General features: G+C 45.1%; 1 protein-coding gene across 1 annotated transcript in view; it reads left to right on the top strand.

The window, feature by feature from the left end:
• The window catches only part of npas3 (neuronal PAS domain protein 3), a gene marked incomplete at its 5' end in the record, with an annotated part of 340,921 nt that overhangs the window by 183,284 nt on the left and 135,805 nt on the right, over nt 1–21,832 (top strand). The window contains one exon of the mRNA XM_080784290.1: nt 1,447–1,529. Within this exon, the coding sequence (XP_080640416.1) occupies nt 1,447–1,529 (83 nt within the window). The remainder of the gene's footprint in view (nt 1–1,446; nt 1,530–21,832) is intronic.

Raw genomic sequence — 21,832 nt, 5'->3', positions numbered from 1 at the left:
AGTAATGGAGTTCTGTGTCAGGCATACCCAAATATGAAGTGTTGTGATGTCAGAACTGGCCAGCTCCATTAGATGGAGATACAGTATAGGGGTGATCAGGTCCAGAGCCCGGGCAAAGGATTTTGTGCTGGTTCTGGACAACCAGCTATCCGACGGACTCCGGGCACTGCACTCCCTGTGGTGGTGTGGAACACGTGTGTCAAAAAAAAATGTCGGTGGGGCGAACGGTTCTCGAGTTACGTGGATTAAAGACGTACGTACGTACGTACGTACGTACGTACGTACGTACGTACGTACGTACGTACGTACGTACGTACACACACACACACACACACACACACACACACACACACAGAGACTTGGTGCATGTTTAGCAGGAATGGAAGAAATCGAAAATGAAATGTATTTTCTGTTTTACTGTCCCACTATATGATGAATTAAGACATTTATTATTTTATAAAATGTCACGCATTTGTGTTAACCTTTTTTGGTTAGATGATTATGAAATGTCCTATCTATCTATCTATCTATCTATCTATCTAGCTATCTTTTTTATAAGGGTCATTTTTGTTTACATTTGTATACGCTACAAATGTAACACTATGAGGATTGTTTACAATGCAATGGATAATGTATGGCTCAGCGGTCGTCGTTGAAAAATAATGACCGACAGGATGTTTAAACACAGAGACGAAGTCGAAGGTATACTTAATCATCCTGCACGTGCATTGTTCTTAAACACGTCATACATTATCCTGCTTATCACACGGCTACTTTTAACATAAATGTAGTGAAAGCGGAGCGGCCATTATCAAGAAATAACACACCGCTGAATTCGGCGATTGACCAATCAGAATCAACCATTCAACCAATTTGTCGTGTAATAAGCAATGATATTATACCATGGAGGTGTGATTAGTCATATCGTTGCTGTCAGGAAAGAAACCTTGTATATTTGAACTGTTTAAATGTCACTAACTACATTGGAGCCATTGGAACACAGAATATTCCCCCCTCCCCCCAGTTTCCTGAAAAATAACAGTTTACAAGGTTTCTGCCAACAGCGACGATATGCATTATGCTAGCTGATTAGCCACTCATGCTAACCTGTCCGTCCTGTATTTAACATCATCAGGGTTGACACCAAACATTCCTCTTGTCCTGTGCCATGTGTGTTCGTCATGCTAGATCCTATAAATGTGAGTGCATCCGTGTGTGTGTGTGTGTGTGTGTGTGTGTGTGTGTCCGTCCGTCCGTGTGCCTGTGTGTGTGTAGCTTTGCTCGTATAAATGTGTGTCTCACCAGTCTTTTCCTGTCCTGTCTTGTGTTTTTTTTCCCTCCCTGTGTGTGTGCACGTGTGTGTGTGTGTGTGTGTGTGTGCGTGTGTGTGTGTGTGTGTGTGTGTGTGTGTGCATGTGATTGTGTGCGTGTGTGTGTGTGTTGTAGCGATTGGAGCACAGCGTAGGATACGTCCCAGTGTTGTTGCCTCAGGGATCTTCGAGCCGCACCTCGGTAGTCACATCCTACAGGTAGGAAATGCACGCACCACGCACACAGTCACGCACGCACACACACACTTCATCATGTCTTGTGCTCTTAACGTAATACAGTATTTACCACACAATTGACCAAAGCAAGTCAGCAAAACACCTCAGCTGACTTTTCATTCATTGCAACAATCCAGGACATTTTAAGTGGAGCAGTGAGAAAGCTGCATTTCAGAGTGGGTGGTCTATATTCATGGTGTAGCCGGATGCAGTGATTTAAGCTAAACCATGTTGGAATGGAAACAAACACTGAGGTTTTCTTCTTTTACTCCGCTGGCTATTGATTGTCTGGCTTCTATGCTAACGGCACACCTGTGAGGCAGGAAGACTTCCGTAACATCATGCAGCCCTCTCTATATGTATCATTGTGGGATCAATATTCTGATTTCTGGCCACGTTGTCATGGAGTTCCTCAGAGCTTTATGCTAGTGTATTCTCTGTTTTCTGGCATTGTGGGGGAGGCTTTCAATGGAACTAGCCACGTTGTGAGCTGGTCCATCTGTTATGTTCTGAGTATAGCTTTCCCCACAATACGGATGCTGAGGCATGTGGTTAAATATACTACTACTACTACTAGGTACAGTATGTGCAAAATATACTATATAAACATGAATAGAATCAAACGCACACACACACGTATAATAATAATAATACATGGATAATACATGAATGCTGCCGAATACATATTTAATCATATGTTTGGGCCCATCCAAAATGAAGGCGTGCGTATGCGGTATCAGTTGGAGCGCTAACGGAGTGTAAAATCTGCCCCAACATGATGAGGTTCAGCACAGGAAAATTATTACATGGAATTATGAAAGAATGATAATGACTGAGATATATCAGCTGAACCCCCGCAAGCTAGTGGGTGCATGAGCGTGAGGAAAGAGAGAGTGTGTGTGTGTGTGTGTGTCCTGGTTTTAATCTTGTACATCCTCTATTTCTTATCAGTTAACATGCAGCTACAGTAGTAACATCTTCTATATTCACACGTGATCAGACGCACGCGCACACACACACACACACACACACACACACACACACACACACACACACACACACACACACACACACGTGTGTGCACGCACGCACACTCACGGACTGTATGTGATAGAGGAACACTATGATCTTACGCAATCGATACTCTTTGTTTTTGTAGCAACACACTGGAATAAATGTCTGTGCGCGTGCACACACACACACACACACACGCACACACACACACACACACACACACACACAGACACACACACACACACACACACACACACACACACAGCTGGTGTATTCCCTGTTGTGCTGTCTAAGCATCGTGTGTTCAGCCGCAACGAACATTGTTATGTCAAGCGTGAGTGTTAACACGATACCGAACACGTAGAGGAGCAACACACACACACACACACACACACACACACACACACGCATAAACTCACGCACACACACACACACACACACACACACACACACACACACACACACACACACACACACACAGGTATGGTACTGACATGCAGCTTGGAGAAACATAACCCGCTTTAATTACTTCAGTCTGTATTAGTAGCTTAATGAGTCTTGACTAGTATTTCAATTGTTTTATGCCCAATGTATTTGTTTTTAAGATCCTAAAGTTAACATAACTAAATGCATTTGAAATTAAATAAAAAAAATATTTTTCAGGATTCCAATTAACACCTTAAGGGCCTATTTAATCCAGGCATTAATAAAATGTGCCCATCGTTTATAGCGCCTGGACCACTTTTTCTGACAGACCGGATGTTGTTGTGAATGTGTGTGTAGCAGCTACAATAGCCACAACACTAAAAATGCAATCGACAACAACGGGAGGTTCGTCAAACAGGCAGGGAACATTTTCGATGACGTGTCACTGTTTTGCAACACAGAGGATTGCGCAACAAGCGCATCTAGGCTGTGGAGCGATGCGATCGGTGTTGAAATATTGTGACCCACTGGAGTGAGTGTGGAAATATAGTGGCCCTCTGGAGTGAGTGTTGAAATGTTGTGACCCACTAGAGTGAATGTTGAAATATAGTGGCCTTCTGGAGTGAGTGTTGAAATATAGTGGCCCTCTGGAGTGAGTGTGGAAATATAGTGGGTAGTGGCATTCTGTAGTGAGTGTGGAAATATAGTGGCCCTCTGGAGTGAGTGTGGAAATATAGTGGCCCTCTGGAGTGAGTGTTGAAATATAGTGGCCCTCTGGAGTGAGTGTTGAAATATAGTGGCCCTCTGGAGTGAGTGTGGAAATATAGTGGCCCTCTGGAGTGAGTTTTGAAATATAGTGGCCTTCTGGAGTGAGTGTTGAAATATAGTGGCCCTCTGGAGTGAGTGTTGAAATATAATGGCCCTCTGGAGTGAGTGTGGAAATATAGTGGCCCTCTGGAGTGAGTGTTGAAATATAGTGGCCCTCTGGAGTGAGTGTTGAAATATAGTGGCCCTCTGTAGTGAGTGTGGAAATATAGTGGCCCTCTGGAGTGAGTTTTGAAATATAGTGGCCTTCTGGAGTGAGTGTTGAAATATAGTGGCCCTCTGGAGTGAGTGTGGAAATATAGTGGCCCTCTGGAGTGTGGAAATATAGTCGCCCTCTGGAGTGTGGAAATATAGTGGCCCTCTGGGGTGTGGAAATATAGTTGCCTTCTGGAGTGAGTGTTGAAATATAGTGGCCGTCTGGAGTGAGTGTGGAAATATAGTGGCCCTCTGGAGTGAGTGTGGAAATATAGTGGCCCTCTGGAGTGAGTGTTGAAATATAATGGCCTTCTGGAGTGAGTGTTGAAATATAATGGCCTTCTGGAGTGAGTGTGGAAATATAGTGGCCCTCTGGAGTGAGTGTTAAAATATAGTGGGCATTTCCATCATCAAAGTTGCCCACCCCTCCAGAGCATAGAGGCGTAGCAGCCAGATCACCCTCAGTCACAACAGAACAGAACAGAACAGAGCGGGTGCATGTGAACATTGTCTTGTCATGTGTAAGTGTTAACACCATGTCCCAATGCCCCCACACATCCCATAATACCATGGAATAACAATCCCTGGTGAGTTGCTATGACAACCAAATGGAAGGGGGTTGGAGAAAACTGAAGGATTAGAACTGACACATACCTGGAGAGGGAGAGGGAGAGAGGGAGAGAGAGAGAGAGTTGAAAGACATGTTTATGGTAAGTGGTTAAATTAGTATTATTATGGTTGCCCGTATAGTCCCTCAGAGCTAGTGTCTTTTCTGTTAGTTAGTTAGTTGTTAGTTAGAGTGAGGTCTAGCCTCAGATCGCTACCCTCCACAGTTTCCTATCCAACATCAGGTTCTTGGTGTTTTGTAGTATGCAGGGTGAGGGAGGTGAGTGGGTTCAGGAGTGAGTTGTGTCCCAGTATGTAAAACCATGTGTGTGTCCATTCATCTGCCTGTCTCTCCCACTGTCAGGCTAACACACAACGCTTAATTACCCAAGACTCTAGGTGTGTGTGTGTGTGTGTGTGTGTGTGTGTGTGTGTGTGTGTGTGTGTGTGTGTGTGTGTGTGTGTGTGTGCACAACATGCACGACGTGCACGTTTGTTTGTCCAATGAGTATGTGTGTGCATTTCATTGTACACGAGAGGAGAGGAGAGGGGAGGGGAGGGGAGGGGAGGGGAGGGGAGGGGAGGGGAGGGGAGGGGAGGGGAGAATAGCGGGGGAAAGAGCCATGTTCCTGCTAAATTGGCCTCATTAATCTCCCACTTAATTGATTGTGAAAAGTTTGAGGATGACATTTTAAGAAAGCCTGGTGTGTGTGTGTGTGTGTGTGTCTGTGTCTGTGTGTGTGTGTGTGTGTGTGTGTGTGTGTGTGTGTGTGCGCGCGCGCATGTGCGTGTGTGTGTGTGTGTGTGTGTGCGCGCGCATGTGCATGTGCATGCAGGCGTGTGTGTGTGTGATTGATTTGGCTGCAGCGCAGTGCTAATGAATGGCAGACAGACAGGCTGGGGTTGTAGCGAGCAGAGAGATTAGAGGAGAGAAGATGATAATTACATGATGGAGAGGACGCGGGCGAGAGACATAGAGACAGAGAGAGGGGGGGTAGGGGTGGAGACATGGATGTGTAGTGCATGGGAGCGAGAGGAGGAGAGGATAGATGTGGAAGATCAGGGAGAAGAGAGAAAGAATGGAGACTGGTGGAGAGAGCCAGGGCAGAGGTATAGAGAATGGTTAAGTCACATAGGGAATGAACATGGGATGGACAAAGTGTGAAAGGGGCAGCTGCGGCTCAGGAGGTAGAACAGCTAGTCCAATGCATTTGATTGATTGATTGATTGAATAGTTTATTGAATATAAATGTAAAAAACAGCCCAAGTACAGTCAAACACTCTGATACCGGCTGCCGCAAATGTCATTTAATCCACCCAAAGCATACTTTTTGTATCCGAGGATCATATCGTTTTGGGAAATGAGGCACAAATGTAGCCTCTTTTTATCCCAAAAAGAAGCGTTAGCGTTCTAAAATGCTGCATCCCCATAGACAGCATTAGACCAGCGGATTTTACATTTCCATTTCCGTTTTTTTTGTTTCGTTTTGTATCTTACTGTACCTAAACAAGAATGTTATGACCACACACAGGACACAAATGATTAAACGCTCGTTTAACCGTTTAAATGTCTCTTGGCCGTTCCTAAATTAAAATTAGTTTAGCACGCTATAGTAGCCCTTCACTTTTTGGATTCATTGTGCAGAAAAGGGTAAGAAGCGTTCCTTTTGGAAACCATGCGCCGTTTCTGAACCGCGGTGGGGGTGACCTCATCTCGGAGCTACAGAATGAGCGTATAGGACTGAGGGAACATAATATGTTCCCTAATGGAAACCCTGTAAGATCTTAAAACGTATTAAAAACGCAAATAAAACAATTAAAACGTAACTCGTGTAACTCGTTATTGGGAGGGAAGCTGTTCTACATGCAATTAACTTGTGTAACTTGTAAATGAGGGGGGGGGGGGGGGGGGGGGGGTGTTATTGCCTATGCCCTGTCCGACCTTTGCTCAGACTTTGGAACAGTGTCAGGCTTTAGTCTCCTGATGAGCCCTAGTACCTACCTGTGTGTGTGTGTGTGTGTGTGTGTGTGTGTGTGTGTGTGTGTGTGTGTGTGTGTGTGTGCGCGTGCGTGTGTGTGTTATGATGACCTTTGACCCCTCTGGCTGACCTCCTCCTGTCCATCAGTTCATTCTATAGGAGCGGGTGGTGTTCTCACCGTGCTAACATGACCTTGCATCAACTCAAAGATGACCTTTTGCAACCCTCTGGATGTCTCACAGCAGAGGTGAAGCCTACACCCTGAGATCACTGCTCACAACTCGCTGAGGAAGACCAAAAGTACTTACAGCAGTCAGCATTACAACACCATACAAGTACTTGAATACAAGTCCTGTATTCAAGATTTTACTTGAGATAAAAAGTATACAAAAGTATAAGCTATTGGCATAAATATGTACTTTATGGAGAACCAACGTTAAAAGTACTAATAACTTTAAAAAGTTTGTCAAACCATTCTGTGTGGAGTTTGCATGTTCTGCCTGTGTCCCCTAGGGTAGGTACCCTCACAAAACACATTAATTAATCCTGGTCTCTATACTGCCTCCCCCTGGCCAGCCGGGGTGCCTGATCGAGGGGAAAGGAACTGGTTGCAATAACGTGTTCCTTCCGCCATCCAACCGGGGAAACTCCCCCGTGTCAGCTGAAAAGATGCGGCTTGGACTCCTCATGCATGGATGGAAGCATGAGGTCAGTCCGTTGCTCTCCCCAGGTTGGCAGAGGGAGTGTATAGCGACCAGGATTACACTAGACAATTGACACTGGGTGAAAAAAGAAAAGAATAAAAAGTTTCGAAAATAATTATACAACGTGTTGCAATATGACACTTTGTAAGCCGATCGAATAGTTGATCGTCTATTTCCGAATAGGTTAGGTATTTAACACGCGTAATACACTAAACCCGCTATTTGTTTAATGCGTTTAATTCGCCGTTTTAAAATAATTAAAAATAAATAGCGGATTTGTCCCGGACCTGGTGACGAGGCCGTTGCGTTATGATGACGAAACCGGAAATCAAGTCATCCTCTGGGCTGCTAGGGCTTCTGGGAAATTGAGCCCAATGCATGTGAACGGGCCGTTTGTTTAGACAACCACAACATGCTGTGCAGAGTGGTTTCGTTTCGCATTGTCATGGCCGCTGGTTCTTCTGATCAACAAACCATCTGACTATTTGGTTTGTCAGATGTCAGACTATTTTCGTGGTTGAAAGCTGCAAATACTTTGGCGTATGCTCTAAGGGTAATAAAACAATCTGATCTCGGCAGCGTAGAATATTGGATTAAATAGCGGGGAACACGGGCTATGCAGTAGAACTGTTAATAAGGCTTAAGTGCTTAATGCATATTTTGTAATAACAAATAAGTAACAATTACATTGAAGTTAATTGTAGCGGTTAAAATTTGACTGAAATATAGTATAGGAGTATTGTGTAAACTGTGTACTCAGTAGTAAGGTAAAACGTACCTCAACATTTAACTCGAGTATAGTACTTGAGTAACCACTGTTTCGTGTTAGAAACCTCATGTATCCAAAACTGTTACTTCTCAGGAACCAAATGTAGTTGTTTTTTATATGGCAAAAGTAGCAGATCTACAAGCTTTGCGCCGTGTTCTGAGCTTGTGGATGTGCCGGTCACTGCGCAGTGCCAGTGTGCAGCCACTAGCCGGCAGCGACACACACACACGCGCACACACACACACACACAGCGTAGAGCCTATACGGACCAAACCGTTGCATCATGTTCCATACTGGTATTTCAAGTTGATCATTAGATCGTTTGTTTGGTCAGGTGCTGTAATTTATTTGCTGAGGGGAAGGGGAGAATGTAATCCCCGTTACTGTAATCCAGATTACACATTACTGTATAAAACGTTACAGTTACAGGGTTGTTTTTTTACTCTGATTACATAACGGTGTTGCATAATAACTTCCCAACCCTGCCAGTGATAACATATTTATACAAAATGGGGCCTGTTTACTCTATTGATTTATTTGGCTTATTTGGCTCCCGTGTCTCTCTCTTATTGTCTTTCTTTATCTCTCTGTATGGCTTATTACTGCTCCCTTTCAGTCTCTGACTCTACCTCATCTCATTATGCCTCTCTCTCTCTCTCTCTCTCTCTCTCTCTCTCTCTCTCTCTCTCTCTCTCTCTCTCTGTGTGTCACAGAGTCATATTTTTCTATTTGTGTTCAGGCATGTAGAAGTATAGCCTCTGTGGCCTGACCTTCACTGTCCACAGGACCCAAAGGACCCCTTAGGGACCCTGTCTGCCTGTCCACACGCACGCACGCACACAAACGGCAAATACACTCACACCCACTTATGAACTGTAGAGGAAACACACACACATACACACCATCTTGTAGAAGAAAGCTCTCTCTCATCCTTGTTGTGTCGTCTTCTCACTGAGTGAGTCACCCTGCTCTCCTCCCTGTAGAGCGGAAGAAGGGATGAGATAAATATCAACCCTAGCCGCCTCCTCTCTCCTCCTATCTCCTCTCCTCTCGGTCTAGGTCTCCATCGGTCTGTGTTAATCCCCTCCTCTCTCCTCCTATCTCCTCTCCTCTCGGTCTAGGTCTCCATCGGTCTGTGTTAATCCCCTCCTCTCTCCTCCTATCTCCTCTCCTCTCGGTCTAGGTCTCCATCGGTCTGTGTTAATCCCCTCATCTCTCTATCTCTCCATCTCATTGTCCTTTCCTCTCTCATCACCGCCTCTCTCTCTCTGTCTCTCTCTCTCTCTCTCTCTCTCTCTCTCTCTCTCTCTCTCTCTCTCTCTTATTAATCCTGTCTTGTTATCTCCTCTATGTTTCCAGTGGGATTATTATGTTGTGGAATATAATGTTTAATGTTTGATCAAGTCAGGTCCAGCTGCCCACAGAATGTGTGTATATATGGATGAATACAGTAAGTACCCTTGTAGGGGTATTGCCTACAAGCTCACGATGAGACAGAGGCCACGATACGATATGTATCGCGATAGTATACGCGTTGATATTGAGTGATGGTCTTACAAAATGTACTTTTGCAGAGTCCTAGACCAGTGGTTCTCAAACTTTTCAGGGCCCCCACCTTGACAAGAACTTGGATTTGGTTAGATTCAGTTCCACAGGCAAATATTGTGAAAATAGCAGATCTATACAAGGCCACAATGCCTCGCAGTGTGAGGCGTTGTGTGGTTTTTATAGTATAGTTTGTTCATTACTTTTGATGCAGTATGGTATTTCTCCATTTATTTATTTAATTGTTTGGTTGGAGGTATGAAAACTCTCTTAAAAGTCCTTTAATTGTCACTTCACTGTCATCTGTGGACCCCTCCAAAATCATGTGGGGACCCCCCAGCTGGGGGTCCCGACCCACAGGTCCTAGACCACGGAGGCAAAGTGGTTTGGTGTAGAGAGAAAAAAGTGCAAATCAAGTCAATCGAGTTTACTACTGTGAGTGTTGAGGGTTTAAGTTGTAATGTCTTAAAGATGGAGTGCCACAATTATTTTTATTTTTCCAGTTTTTCATGTGTCTATGAGGTGACAGTACTTCATTAGACACCCTGGAGTTGTTTTTATGTGCAATGGTGTATTAACTTGACCTTGACAGTCAAACGGGCCAATGAAGTAAACAGTAATATAATGACACCACACTATCAGCCCCTCCCCTAACCCCTCCCCCTTTATCATACAACTACAGCTGTGGTTGCGGCTTCAGTTCAGGTGGATCACCACCCATCACCACCCACCAGGCAAACCAGGCATACCTAATGAACTGGTGTCCACATAAAAGCATGATTTTAACAAATACTGTACATTTTTTGGATAAGGTTCTTCCCGCTTATATTGTAATAATACCTGATGGTGGCACTGCATCTTTAATATGATAAATAAACAAAATAACATACACCACTGATAGTCAATGAAGCTATCCATATCTGTGTCAATGTTTAATCTGCAACAGAACTTTATGCAACATGCGGTGGAAGTGGATGCTTCATCTCTCTCTCTCAGCTGAGGGGTCCTTGGCCTGAGAAACGCTGTAGACCCCTGCACTGCACTGCACTGTAGAGGCCATCTGCGTCCACAACTTTTATGGAATTGGAAAAGTTACTGGGTATAGGCCTTTAAAGTGCTGAACTGAAGCGTGCCGTTTCACTATAGAGCCCTTGGATGTCCTCACCTGCAACCTTGCAGAGACGGCTTGCCTTTATGGCGGTGCTGATGAACACTTGGCGCGGGGACAACTCAACATCAAAATGATTAACAGGTGCGCTGACAGAGCTGTCACTCACCGAAGGGCACACTTTAGATAAAGAGCATATAGTAACTTATCCGAGATCGGCATTATGAAACAAAATAGCAGTCTGAAAGTATATAGTTGTATACTCGCTGACAGACCTTTTAAAACAAACGCCATTAGGACTTCAATGGAGCCTTTCAAAGTTTCACTTAGAGGTCTTTAGTGTTCCAGAGCAGACGGACGCTCTGTCCAAAGACCATGTGTTGTTTGAAGATCAATAGACGGACACACAGACAGCCAGCCAGACGGACGCTAATTACATACTGTGGCTGTTTGTCTAATGGAAGATGCAAAACAAGCGTATGCACGCATACTCGCGCACGCGCGAGTGTGCTTGTGCGTGTGTGCGCGCGCGCGTGCCCGTGTGTGTCTAATGAGTGAACAATCAGAGAGCGGTTGAGCGAGGGGAATTTGTCTTAAGTCTGTCTTTGTGTGCATACTGTACACTTAAAAGGATATTTCACATAAAAAAAAAATCCCTTTTGGTCATTTTATTCATCTACACCCAATTTAAGTTGCTCGATTCAGTATTTAGATATTTGATATTAATTGTGGCTGCCCTGCATGCCGCCTTCCCCGTCCTAAAGCCAGCGGCTCTGAAGACCTGCGGTTCTGGACGTGCAACAGGACAACGAACGCTGAAACTATTTCATTGGGTCTCGACTCCTTGGTATATGCACCAAAGTCTATATTATTGTTTGTCAGGTGGAACTAAGGATGTAGCTATAGCTCAGACAAACTGTTACTTTTCAGGATTTAAATTAAAAAGTAGCAGATCTACAAACTTAAAACGCTTCATGCCACATTTCGAGTTTGTGGCTCTGCTGCTGTTGATGCTTTGGTGTGACGCTCTGTAGTGTGATCAAGTATTAGGGAGTTAATTTACGAAAAAACACAAAAGGTCAGAAGACGTTTCTGCCCGACAGCAACGACATCCGTTTTTCCTTCATACATTTCACACATTCTCTTATAAGCTCATCACCGGACATAATTTAGCTGCTTTTTGTCTTGGACTGAGGAATGCTTCTCACAGGACCATTACCAGAACTGGTGAACTGTTGCTGTCATTTCCTCCCAAGATGCATTCATTTTTATTTTTTTATTTGAGGTGCTAATGCTTCTTTGTTGATAATTCTGGACATCCGACATAAGAAAACCGGAGCCATTTTTGTACTTCTGATGTTCTTATTATGTGACTCGTCTTGAGTGCATCACACTACTCTCAAAGATGGAGTGCCGTGATTCTTTCCATCCTAAAACATGATCATCAGGTATTATTATAATATAAGGAGGAAGATTGTTTTTGTTAAAATGTTGTTTTTATTATGGACACGCCCACCAGTTCATTAAGTATGCCTGGTTTGCCTGGTGGGTGGTGATGGGTGATGATCCACCTGAACTGAAGCCGCACCCACAGCTGTTGTATGATAAAGGGGGAGGGGATCATGGTGTGATGTCACAATATCACTGATTTTATTTTTTCATTGCCACGTTTGACTGTCAAGGTTTCAGCCTCCTGAAAGAAACCCTAAATACAAAGGGAAGACATCATTGCACATAACAACCACACCAAGGAGTCTAATGAAGAACTGTCACCTCATAAACATGAAAAAACTGGAATAAAATCATGGCACTCCATCCTTAAAGGTAAAGGATAGGATAGCAAATGAGCAGGACAAATGTAAAATGTACAGCCCCATCTAGTGACTTCATGCTGCATTGTCATGTTACTATCATACTGCACACATAACATGTCACATCGCTCTCATATACTGCACAGCACACATACACGTATGGCACATTGGATACAGGCTTCTCCACACAATGAGACGTATAATATGACGATGAACTTTATCTCAGACATAATACTACACAATATACAATATGTGTAGTATGCATATATATACTGTAGTATATTGTCACTGCCAGGACGGGCAGACACATCGCATCTCCCTATTTAGTTTTACTAACGCTTTACTTTGACATACGAGAAGCAGTGGAAATGTGCAGATCTACAAGCTTGTAGATCTATTATCTTTTTATTTTTTCTTATTATTTTCTAATAATATAAAAATCAGACCAGTCTGAACTCTGAAGCGAGAGGTGCAACAGCACCCCCTATTGGTACTCTAAACGTGGTGCAACAGCACCCCCTATTGGTACTCTAAACATCAGGACATACAATTTACAATTTACAATTTAGGCATTTAGCAGACGCTCTTAATCCAGAGCGACTTACATTAAGCAAGAACAAAAGCATGGGAATACATCACATAAAGACATTTATCATGAAACATGCGTAGCTAAGAAAGTAACAGTGGAATATCTATAATGAAACTATACATATAAGCTATACATCTATACTACTATGCTACACATATGTACTATGACGTGCTATGACTACTAGAATTGCTATCTAAGGGGGTGGGGTAAGTGCTATGGGCCATGATGGAGTCTGAAAAGGTGGGTTTTCAGACTGCGGCGGAAGATTGGGAGTGATGCTGCAGTTCTGACTGCAATGGGAAGTGCATTCCACAGTTTTGGAGCCAGAAGGGAGAAGAGTTTGGGACGTGTGGAGCGTTGTCCCGGCGTTTTTAGTGAGGGTACTTCCAGCTTCCCTGCGTTGGCTGATCTGAGTGAGCGGGAGGGTTTGTAGGGTTCGATCATACTTGCAAGATATGGGGGAGCCATACCTTTGGTTGCTTTGAATGCCAGCATCAGGGTTTTGTATTCTGTGCGGGCAGCGACCGGGAGCCAGTGGAGGGAGCGGAGCAGGGGGGAGACATGTGAGAATTTTGGCTGGTTGAAGACCAAGCGAGCTGCAGCATTTTGGATCAGCTGGAGAGGCTTAAGTGCACATGCTGGTAGGCCAGTAAGGAGGGAGTTACAATAGTCAAGTTTTGACAAGACTGTTGTCTGGATTAGGAGCTGGGCTGATTCCTGGGTGAGGAACGGTCTAATTCGTCGTATGTTATAGAGTGTGAACCTACAGGATCGAGTGACAGCTGTGATGTGAGTTTTGAACGAGAGCTGACTGTCCAGGACAACACCAAGATTCCTGGCTGTTGGGACAGACGTTACCAGGGCGTTGTCTATGGAGATAGTTAGCTCCCGCATAGGGCAGGACTTAGCTGGGAAGAAGAGAAGCTCAGTCTTGTCTGGGTTCAGTTTGAGGTGGTTGGAGGACATCCACTGTGAGATGTCAGCCAGGCATGCGGTGATGCGCTCTTCCACCTGAGTGGCAGAGGGGGGGAAGGATAGAAACAGTTGTGTGTCATCGGCGTAGCAGTGATAGGATATATTGTGAGCAGAGATGATAGTGCCAAGGGATTTAGTGTACAGTGAGAAAAGGAGGGGACCAAGAACCGATCCCTGTGGGACCCCAGTTTGGAGGGTTCGGGGGGATGATAACAGACCTTTCCAGGAAACCTGGTAGGTCCGGTCGGTGAGGTAGGAAGAGAACCACTTTAGTGCCGTTCCACCGATGCCTAGATCCGCTAGGGTGTCTAGGAGCAGCTGGTGGTTCACTGTGTCAAATGCTGCCGATAGGTCTAGGAGGATCAGTACTGCAGAGTGGGAAGCAGCTTGGGCAGCATGTAGTGCTTCTGTGACTGCCAGCAGGGCAGTTTCTGTGGAGTGCAGTTTCTGTGGAGTGGGCCTTCTTAAATCCAACATAGGTTAGGACATAGGGACATTGCTGTTCCTTGAAGTTAGCAACAGCAGTGACTGTGACTGCCCGTGCGTGCGTGCACGTGTGTGTGTGTGTGTGTGTGTGTGTGTGTGTGTGTGTGTGCGTGTGTGCATGCACAAGTGTATTTGACTAGATAACTCAGTAACAGCCTGGCATAGCACCTGGCAGGAGGCAGAGTGCCTGGAGACGATAACACCTGTTAGAACACACACTCCTACACGCACACACACAGACACACACACACACACACACACACACACACACACACGTCGCACGTGCATGCTCTTTCATCCCTCTCTACTTTCTTGTTGTTGACATTGTTGTGTTCATTGTGAGCTCAGACTAGGTGTAGTAATAACGACGGGGGACAGGGCATCAAACCTGTGGTTTTTACTGCCCGTCCATCTCTCTCTCTCTCTCTCTCTCTCTCTCTCTCATCAGAGAGAGAGAGAGAGGATAGGAGAGGTAGACAGGGTCTGTGTTCAAATAAAACGACAGCTGGTTACATTTGCATAACATCAAGAGAGAGTCAACCTCTCTTTGTCTGCGTAGAGGTGCGTGTGTTTGTGTGTGTGTGTGTGTGTGTGTGTGTGTGTGTGTGTGTGTGTGTGTGTGTGTGCGCGCGTGCATGTGCGTGCACACACGCGCGCATGTGTGCGTGCACAGGGCTGTCTAGGCACCAGTTTGGGGGTGTGTGAAAGAGATGGAGGGAGATAGAAAGAAAGAAGAGAGAGAGAGCAGTCATGTATCTGCTCTTTGTGTGAGGAGAGGTTCGCCGCAGAAATACAAACGATGGCTTCCACACACAAAAGCGGTTGGTTTCACGGCTGTGGGGCAGTGGGTCAGCAGGTAGAGCAGGCCCACTTTAAATCACAAGGTCCCCGGTTTGATCCCCGGCTCCGCCCAGGTGTCCCCGAGCGAGACGCTGAACCCCCTAACTGCTCCCTGTGCGCCCCATAGGGAGGTATAGCACACTGATCCTAATGGGTCTAATGCAGAGAGGTCTTCCCCAGGGGCATCGCTACAAGTACCCTATGCCAACCAACAAGCCAAAGCCTATACGTATACATAAGTAAGCTTTGCCGAGCCATGAGGCCCATAGGGCAGGAGCCTGTTTCTGTAGCGTGTGGCAGCTTGATGGACAAGTACACCCCCTGGACATGATGCTACTACGTATGTCGCAGGGACTTACGCTCCAATACAACCCTTGATGCTGAGTGTCAAGCAGGGAGGCACTGGGTCCCATTTTTAGAGTCTTTGGTATGACCCGGCTGGGGATCGAACCCCGACCTCCCAGTCTCAGGGCGGACACTCTAACCACAAGGCCACTGAGCTGTATATATATATTAGTCAAACCGGTCTTTAATTGATTGAGCCCACAACTTGTTTGGGATATTTGTCACTGTGACAAAATAAATGCTTGCACGCTAACATAACAAAAGTAATGTCCAGTTTGGCAAATGCAAAAATAGGTCATCTTTTAAGAAAAGGAAAGGAATGGATCTACAAGCTCAAAACGTGTTCCGAGCTTGCGGATCTGGTACTTTTGATGTTTTTGTGTGACGCTGTAATATGAGTAAGTAATGTATATATCCTGCAGATAAGGGGGTGCCATGCACTCATTACCTGTCAGTGTTTTGTGCTGGGTGTGGGCAGCAACCTGTCAGTGTTGTGTGGTGTGGGCAGCAACCTGTCAGTGTTGTGTGGTGTGGGCAGCAACGTGTCAGTGTTGTGTGGTGTGGGCAGCAACGTGTCAGTGTTGTGTGGTGTGGGCAGCAACGTGTCAGTGTTGTGTGGTGTGGGCAGCAACCTGTCAGTGTTGTCTGGTGCACTTGAGAGCTCTCAAATGCTAGGCCTATACATATACGTACGTAGTAGAGTATATGCAAAGTCGGTTGTGTCCGAGTGTGTATGTGGACACGTGTAAACTTGCAAATGTTATTCATGCAGTATAATATGTAAAGTGACTTGCATATACACACACAACACAAGCAAATGAAATTATTGGACACTGTCAATAATTCACAGGAATCCACACAGGCACGCACGCATCAAAACAACAATGTGATACGCACGAGCACGCACATGCACGCACGCACACATGCACACACACACACCGTTTACCCTTCTGTAGCCACAGCATCTGATGTCTACAGACACACACGCGCGAGAACCCCACCTTGTTGTTGTATGTAATGGGTTATGTTACACTCCTTGACTGATGTTTGTATGCACTCAACCATCACACACACACACACACACACACACACACACACACACACACACACACACACACACACACACACACACACAGTGAAACGTAACCATGAAACATGTCTAATCTAATAGCTCCATGTAAAACACCTCCAGCGGTTGAACCTGTGTCAGCGGCATGATGGGTAAATTAAAGGAGACACGCACGTTTACTGACGTGACACCGCTTCCTGTCACAGCTGTCAATCAAGCTGTCAGCCAATCGTGCGCCGGCGCAGCTTTAGCGCACGTGGGACACGGAAAGACATATGTGTGTCATAGCGTATGGATTATTACAACAGATTTATGAAAATAGAGGCAATATTATGAAAGTCAAATGATGTCTGAGACAGTCGCGGGGCAATGGAGGTTAACAGAGATTGACAGATGCTGACAGGTAGGCTGGCAGGCAGGCAGAGAGACAGACAGAAGTACAGACGGGCACACAATGCAAAATGTGAGTGTTCCTTTGACTCTGAAGACTATAGTTCAGACCAACACACTGTCGACTCTCTCTCACTCTCAAGTCGTACTATAGACTTTCGCAGTCGGGTTCCGGAGTATGATTTCATCATCAGCTGTTACTAGACCTGTGCCCGTCGGCCACCCGCCTACTTGGGAACGATGCAAGTTGGGAACCTACAGTAGCTATGCAATACCCGTTGCCATAGCACCCGTTTTAACCGTCTGTCCGTGTCCCTTTTGTGCCCTTATGTATCTAAAGTGGACTGGTTAAGTAATCAAATGGCAGGTGTGGGGTTGCCATGGCAATCAATTGGTGACAGTCGCCGTACGTACACACAACAGAGAGACGTGGTGCATTTATTGTAAGATGATGGAACAATATGATGTAGACTCTCTAGGAACTAGAAACACGTATTGGAAGAACTCTGTTAGATCATAGATTTGCTAGTGGCCTCGATGTGGACTGTCCAGTTTTAGGATGACGCTAACCCCAGTGTGTGGGATTATGTTGCAAGTGGTTGCAGTTTGGCTTGAAGTAGCCATGAGACTGAGAGTTATAAAATTGTTGCTGAAAGAAATATGAAACGAATGAGTTTTCTTAAAGCATTACCAGCATTTTCATTATGGGACAGACAGGTTGTTAAAACCATATTCACTAACAAACCCTAGTGTCTTCAATTTGTGATTAAAAAACAATTAATTAATTCAATTCAATTCAAGAGCTTTATTGGCATGACATTATAACAAAATTGGTTCACAAAACCATGTTCAGTTGCTATATATAGTTCTATATGTCGGAAAGCGGTAAGAAAGTGTTGGTTTTGACGGCACATTTTGATTTAGTTTAGTGGTCATATTTTAGACATCTGAAATGTCTGTGTTTTAGTTTAGTTTTAGTCAACTAAATCTACAGTTTATTTTGTCAGGCCTTGATGGTGCCGTAAATGGCTGATTTTAGTCTTGGTTACCTGCTGAAAAGAGCAGATCTACTGTCTGTGATGTGTTGGGAGCTTCTAGTAGTAGTAGAAGTAGTCGACGACGAACATTTTTCAAAATCAACACTGGCTTGCTATAAAGCGTACTTGAAACAAATAGTGGCAATTTTGTCAGGGTTTAGCAGTCGATTGGTCTTGGGACTAATAGCAGAGGTTCTTTATTTAAGTGTTTAAAGCAAATGGCATTTGTCTTTCAAAATGTGTTTAAAAGTACTGTATAGCAGCTACGTTCATTTGTCTGTGTCCGAGGTCAACTCAGGTGCAGATAAGTGCAGGAAAACAAATGCTGATTAGTAGTCCTTAAGGTGGTTGTAACCAGCTCCATTGTGGAAACAGCTCACCTATTTGGTAGTCCTTAAGGTGGTTGTAACCAGCTCCTGTGGAAACTGTTAACAGTAATAACAGGTATTACTGACCTGACTAATACTTTAGTTTGTGTGTTTGTTTGGAGAGAGCACAGTTCAGGTCAACACGGAAACACTGCGGTTAAATAAATTACTCTGCAAACAAGCCTGCATTCATGAATTCATAGATCCTTTTCATTTTCTTTTAATCTTTTAGGACAGTGGTTATCAAAGTGCAGGGGTCTTCTGGGTGAGAGGATCCAGTCTTCTCCATGTATGGCTATCCAGGGTTTGATGAAGTCAGTGTCGTGATCTTCATATAATGAGGATGGTCATATATGGAGTGTGTCACGAGGCATGACGGACTGACGGCCATATATGGTTGCGTGACGGACGGACGGACGGACTGAATGACTGACTGACCTACGCTCGCAAATAATAAAACTGTTTGTACAGCATTTTTTTGGGCGGTTTGGGACATATCTAGGGAGGCAGTGGAGGACCTGAGGGGGAGGTTTGGGACATATCTAGGGAGGCAGTGGAGGACCTGAGGGGGAGGTTTGGGACATATCTATAGGCAGGCAGTCATGTAGGTATAGGTATACAGGATTCACAGGAAGGTGCACAGCCACATGCATACATTTTGTGGGCCCTTGACTTGGACAAAGTTTGAGAATAACTGTTTTAGGAGGAAGGTAGAAGAGAGATGTAGAGTTGTTTGAGGACTTATTGGTTCATTTCCCTGTGTCTGAGCGTTCACTATAGTCTGAAATGAAAGTGACTGTCTGCATATTGAAATGAACGCACGCACGCGCACACGCACGCACGCACGCACACCTGAAATGTAGGTGTATTTCACTAGCTTAGTGTGCTGTGCGCTGCTGCACACTTTTGTAACTCTTGGATTTATAAGAGAGAGAAGGGGGCATGTGTGTAAGTGGGTGTGTGGCACACGCACGTGCACACTCGCTTGTGTGTGTTGGGGTGGTGGAGGGTCTAAAGGTCAACCGCACCCTGCAACCTGCCATGCATCCTGATTCCCCACAACCCCTTTCTCCTCGCTAGCTCTTCCTGTGAGGTCTGCTATAGCTTCATTAGCAACAACAGGAGTGGAGAGAGAGAGAGAGAGAGGGAGAGAGAGGGAGGGAGAGAGGATGGATGGACACAAAGAGAGAATGGATGGAGGGAGAGAGAGAGAGAGAGAGAGAGAGAGAAATTATTGATGCAGTGGACAGGACCTGGTCTGTCTGCATGTCTGAAACTCTTTAAACAAACATACTCTATGCTAATGTAGATGACCTGCCCTCCCTATGGCCAGTGTGTGTGTGTGTGTGTGTGTGTGTGTGTGTGTGTGTGTGTGCGTCCATGCGTGCACGCAGGGGGATTTGAAGTGAATATGATTTGGATCATTAAAAATGACAGAGGAAATGGAACCTCGCTGTGTGCGTGAGAGGTAGAGGGGGGTCAGTTGTTCTTCTTTGTTACTTGGACATGTTTCTGTGACCACACTGTTAAAGATAGCATGTTATTAAGGCAGACACTAGGCTCATTGTTTACCATGTAGGCCAGTAGCCTTTAGTTTCGATGTACAGACTCGTATACTTTGATAGAATACTGATGCTATAGATTCTTGGTTTACCATAGTTTACCGAGGCACTTCACGGTCTCTCTGCATTGGATGTGTTTACCTTTTAAGAGTATCTGAAAAATGGAAGGGAGAGTAGAGGAGAGGATGTGAGAGGAGGCGGCGAGGTAAGGAGGAGAGGAGATGAGGAGGGAAGCAGGTTCTCCTGATTGCTGTCAGTCAGGTTGGTCCGGTGGGAGGGGGGGCTGGCGGCTCTCTGTGACCTCTGACCCTGCTCGGACGACCCACACCGACTGCTGATGTGAGAGAGAGAGAGAGAGAGAGAGAGAGAGATGTAACAACCTTGACGAACGGACAGAATTTCAACAGGCTCTGGGACCTGAGAGAGAGAGAGAGAGAGAGAGAGAGGGAGAGCAGGGGAAGTGGAAGGAGAGAGAGAGAGAGAGAAGGTTACTGACAATTGAAAGAAAGACACAAAGGAACAAAGAGACTACATGTTGTTGTTATCGGGCATACAAAATACTTCAACTTTTGGTGTTTTGCCGTTACTTTATTTCACCTCCCAAAGACCTCCCAGAGCCGCCATCTCTGGTGCGTGCGCACGACACACGTGCACACGCACCAGAGATGGCGGCTCGAGTTAAAGACTCCTACTCCAGTCGCACTCCAGTCGCCACAAATGAGACTCTAGACTCGACTCGGACTCGCCCCTCAAAGACTCCAGACTCTATTCAGACTCGAGTTCAATGGCTCTCAATGAACTCGTGGACAATCGACGAGTCATTATTTTTTGACCCGTTAATGAATAAAATCCCCCCCCTCCCCCCCAAAATTCCAATCCCATCCCTTAACTTTCCCTTCCTGCAGCACAATTGGGCAAATGAGCCTCAGGTGCGCGGAGCTCAGCTGATTTCCTACCCACAGTCAGATATGGCGAGGCGAGCACAAACTGATGCACGGTGGAGTCTTTCATCATAACGTTTAAATATTAAAACGGCGAAAGTAATCAAATAATTATGTTTGGCTCCGCACCAGCCATCTAACGTCATTTAACTTTGCATTTGTTTAATATGTTGATAAGATGATAGGATTGTCCGTCAGGGAACGTTTTTGAAACATCGGGTGTGTTTGATGTTACACTGTGGCTGCTGACAAAATAACAGCTGTGAACACGCCATGAAAAGGCGCGTCGACAGCTTGTATGTCTGTTTTTTTCTTTTGGCTGGTTAGCTGACGCACGTTACGCATTGGAACAAGCCATGGGTTTGAGAGGCTGATTGATGTGAACTATGAACTTACAGTATTAGATAATAATGGCCTAAGTTGTAGTTGTCACTATAGACGATTTAGCTGTAGCTCTGTTTTGGACCATTGCACGAATAAGATGGATAATGAAAAAGGTTCACTTTTCGAACGGAGACACTACTTGGACAGTATCATAACTCCGTTACTTCAGTGGACCCAAAATGGAGATCTACCTATTTCAGAGACGTTTAGGCTATTCACTCCTGCCCTGGAAATGGAACCATGAGAAGGTTGGAACTTTTAACAGCCGACATAAGTACAGTATATATAGTACATTGTGTTTCATGAAACTGGCTAAC

This window comes from Protomyctophum bolini (assembly GCF_963924005.1).
Source record: "Protomyctophum bolini genome assembly, chromosome: 15".
In the NCBI taxonomy this organism is placed as follows: Eukaryota; Metazoa; Chordata; class Actinopteri; order Myctophiformes; family Myctophidae; genus Protomyctophum; species Protomyctophum bolini.
This window is presented reverse-complemented; position numbering and strand designations above follow the sequence as displayed.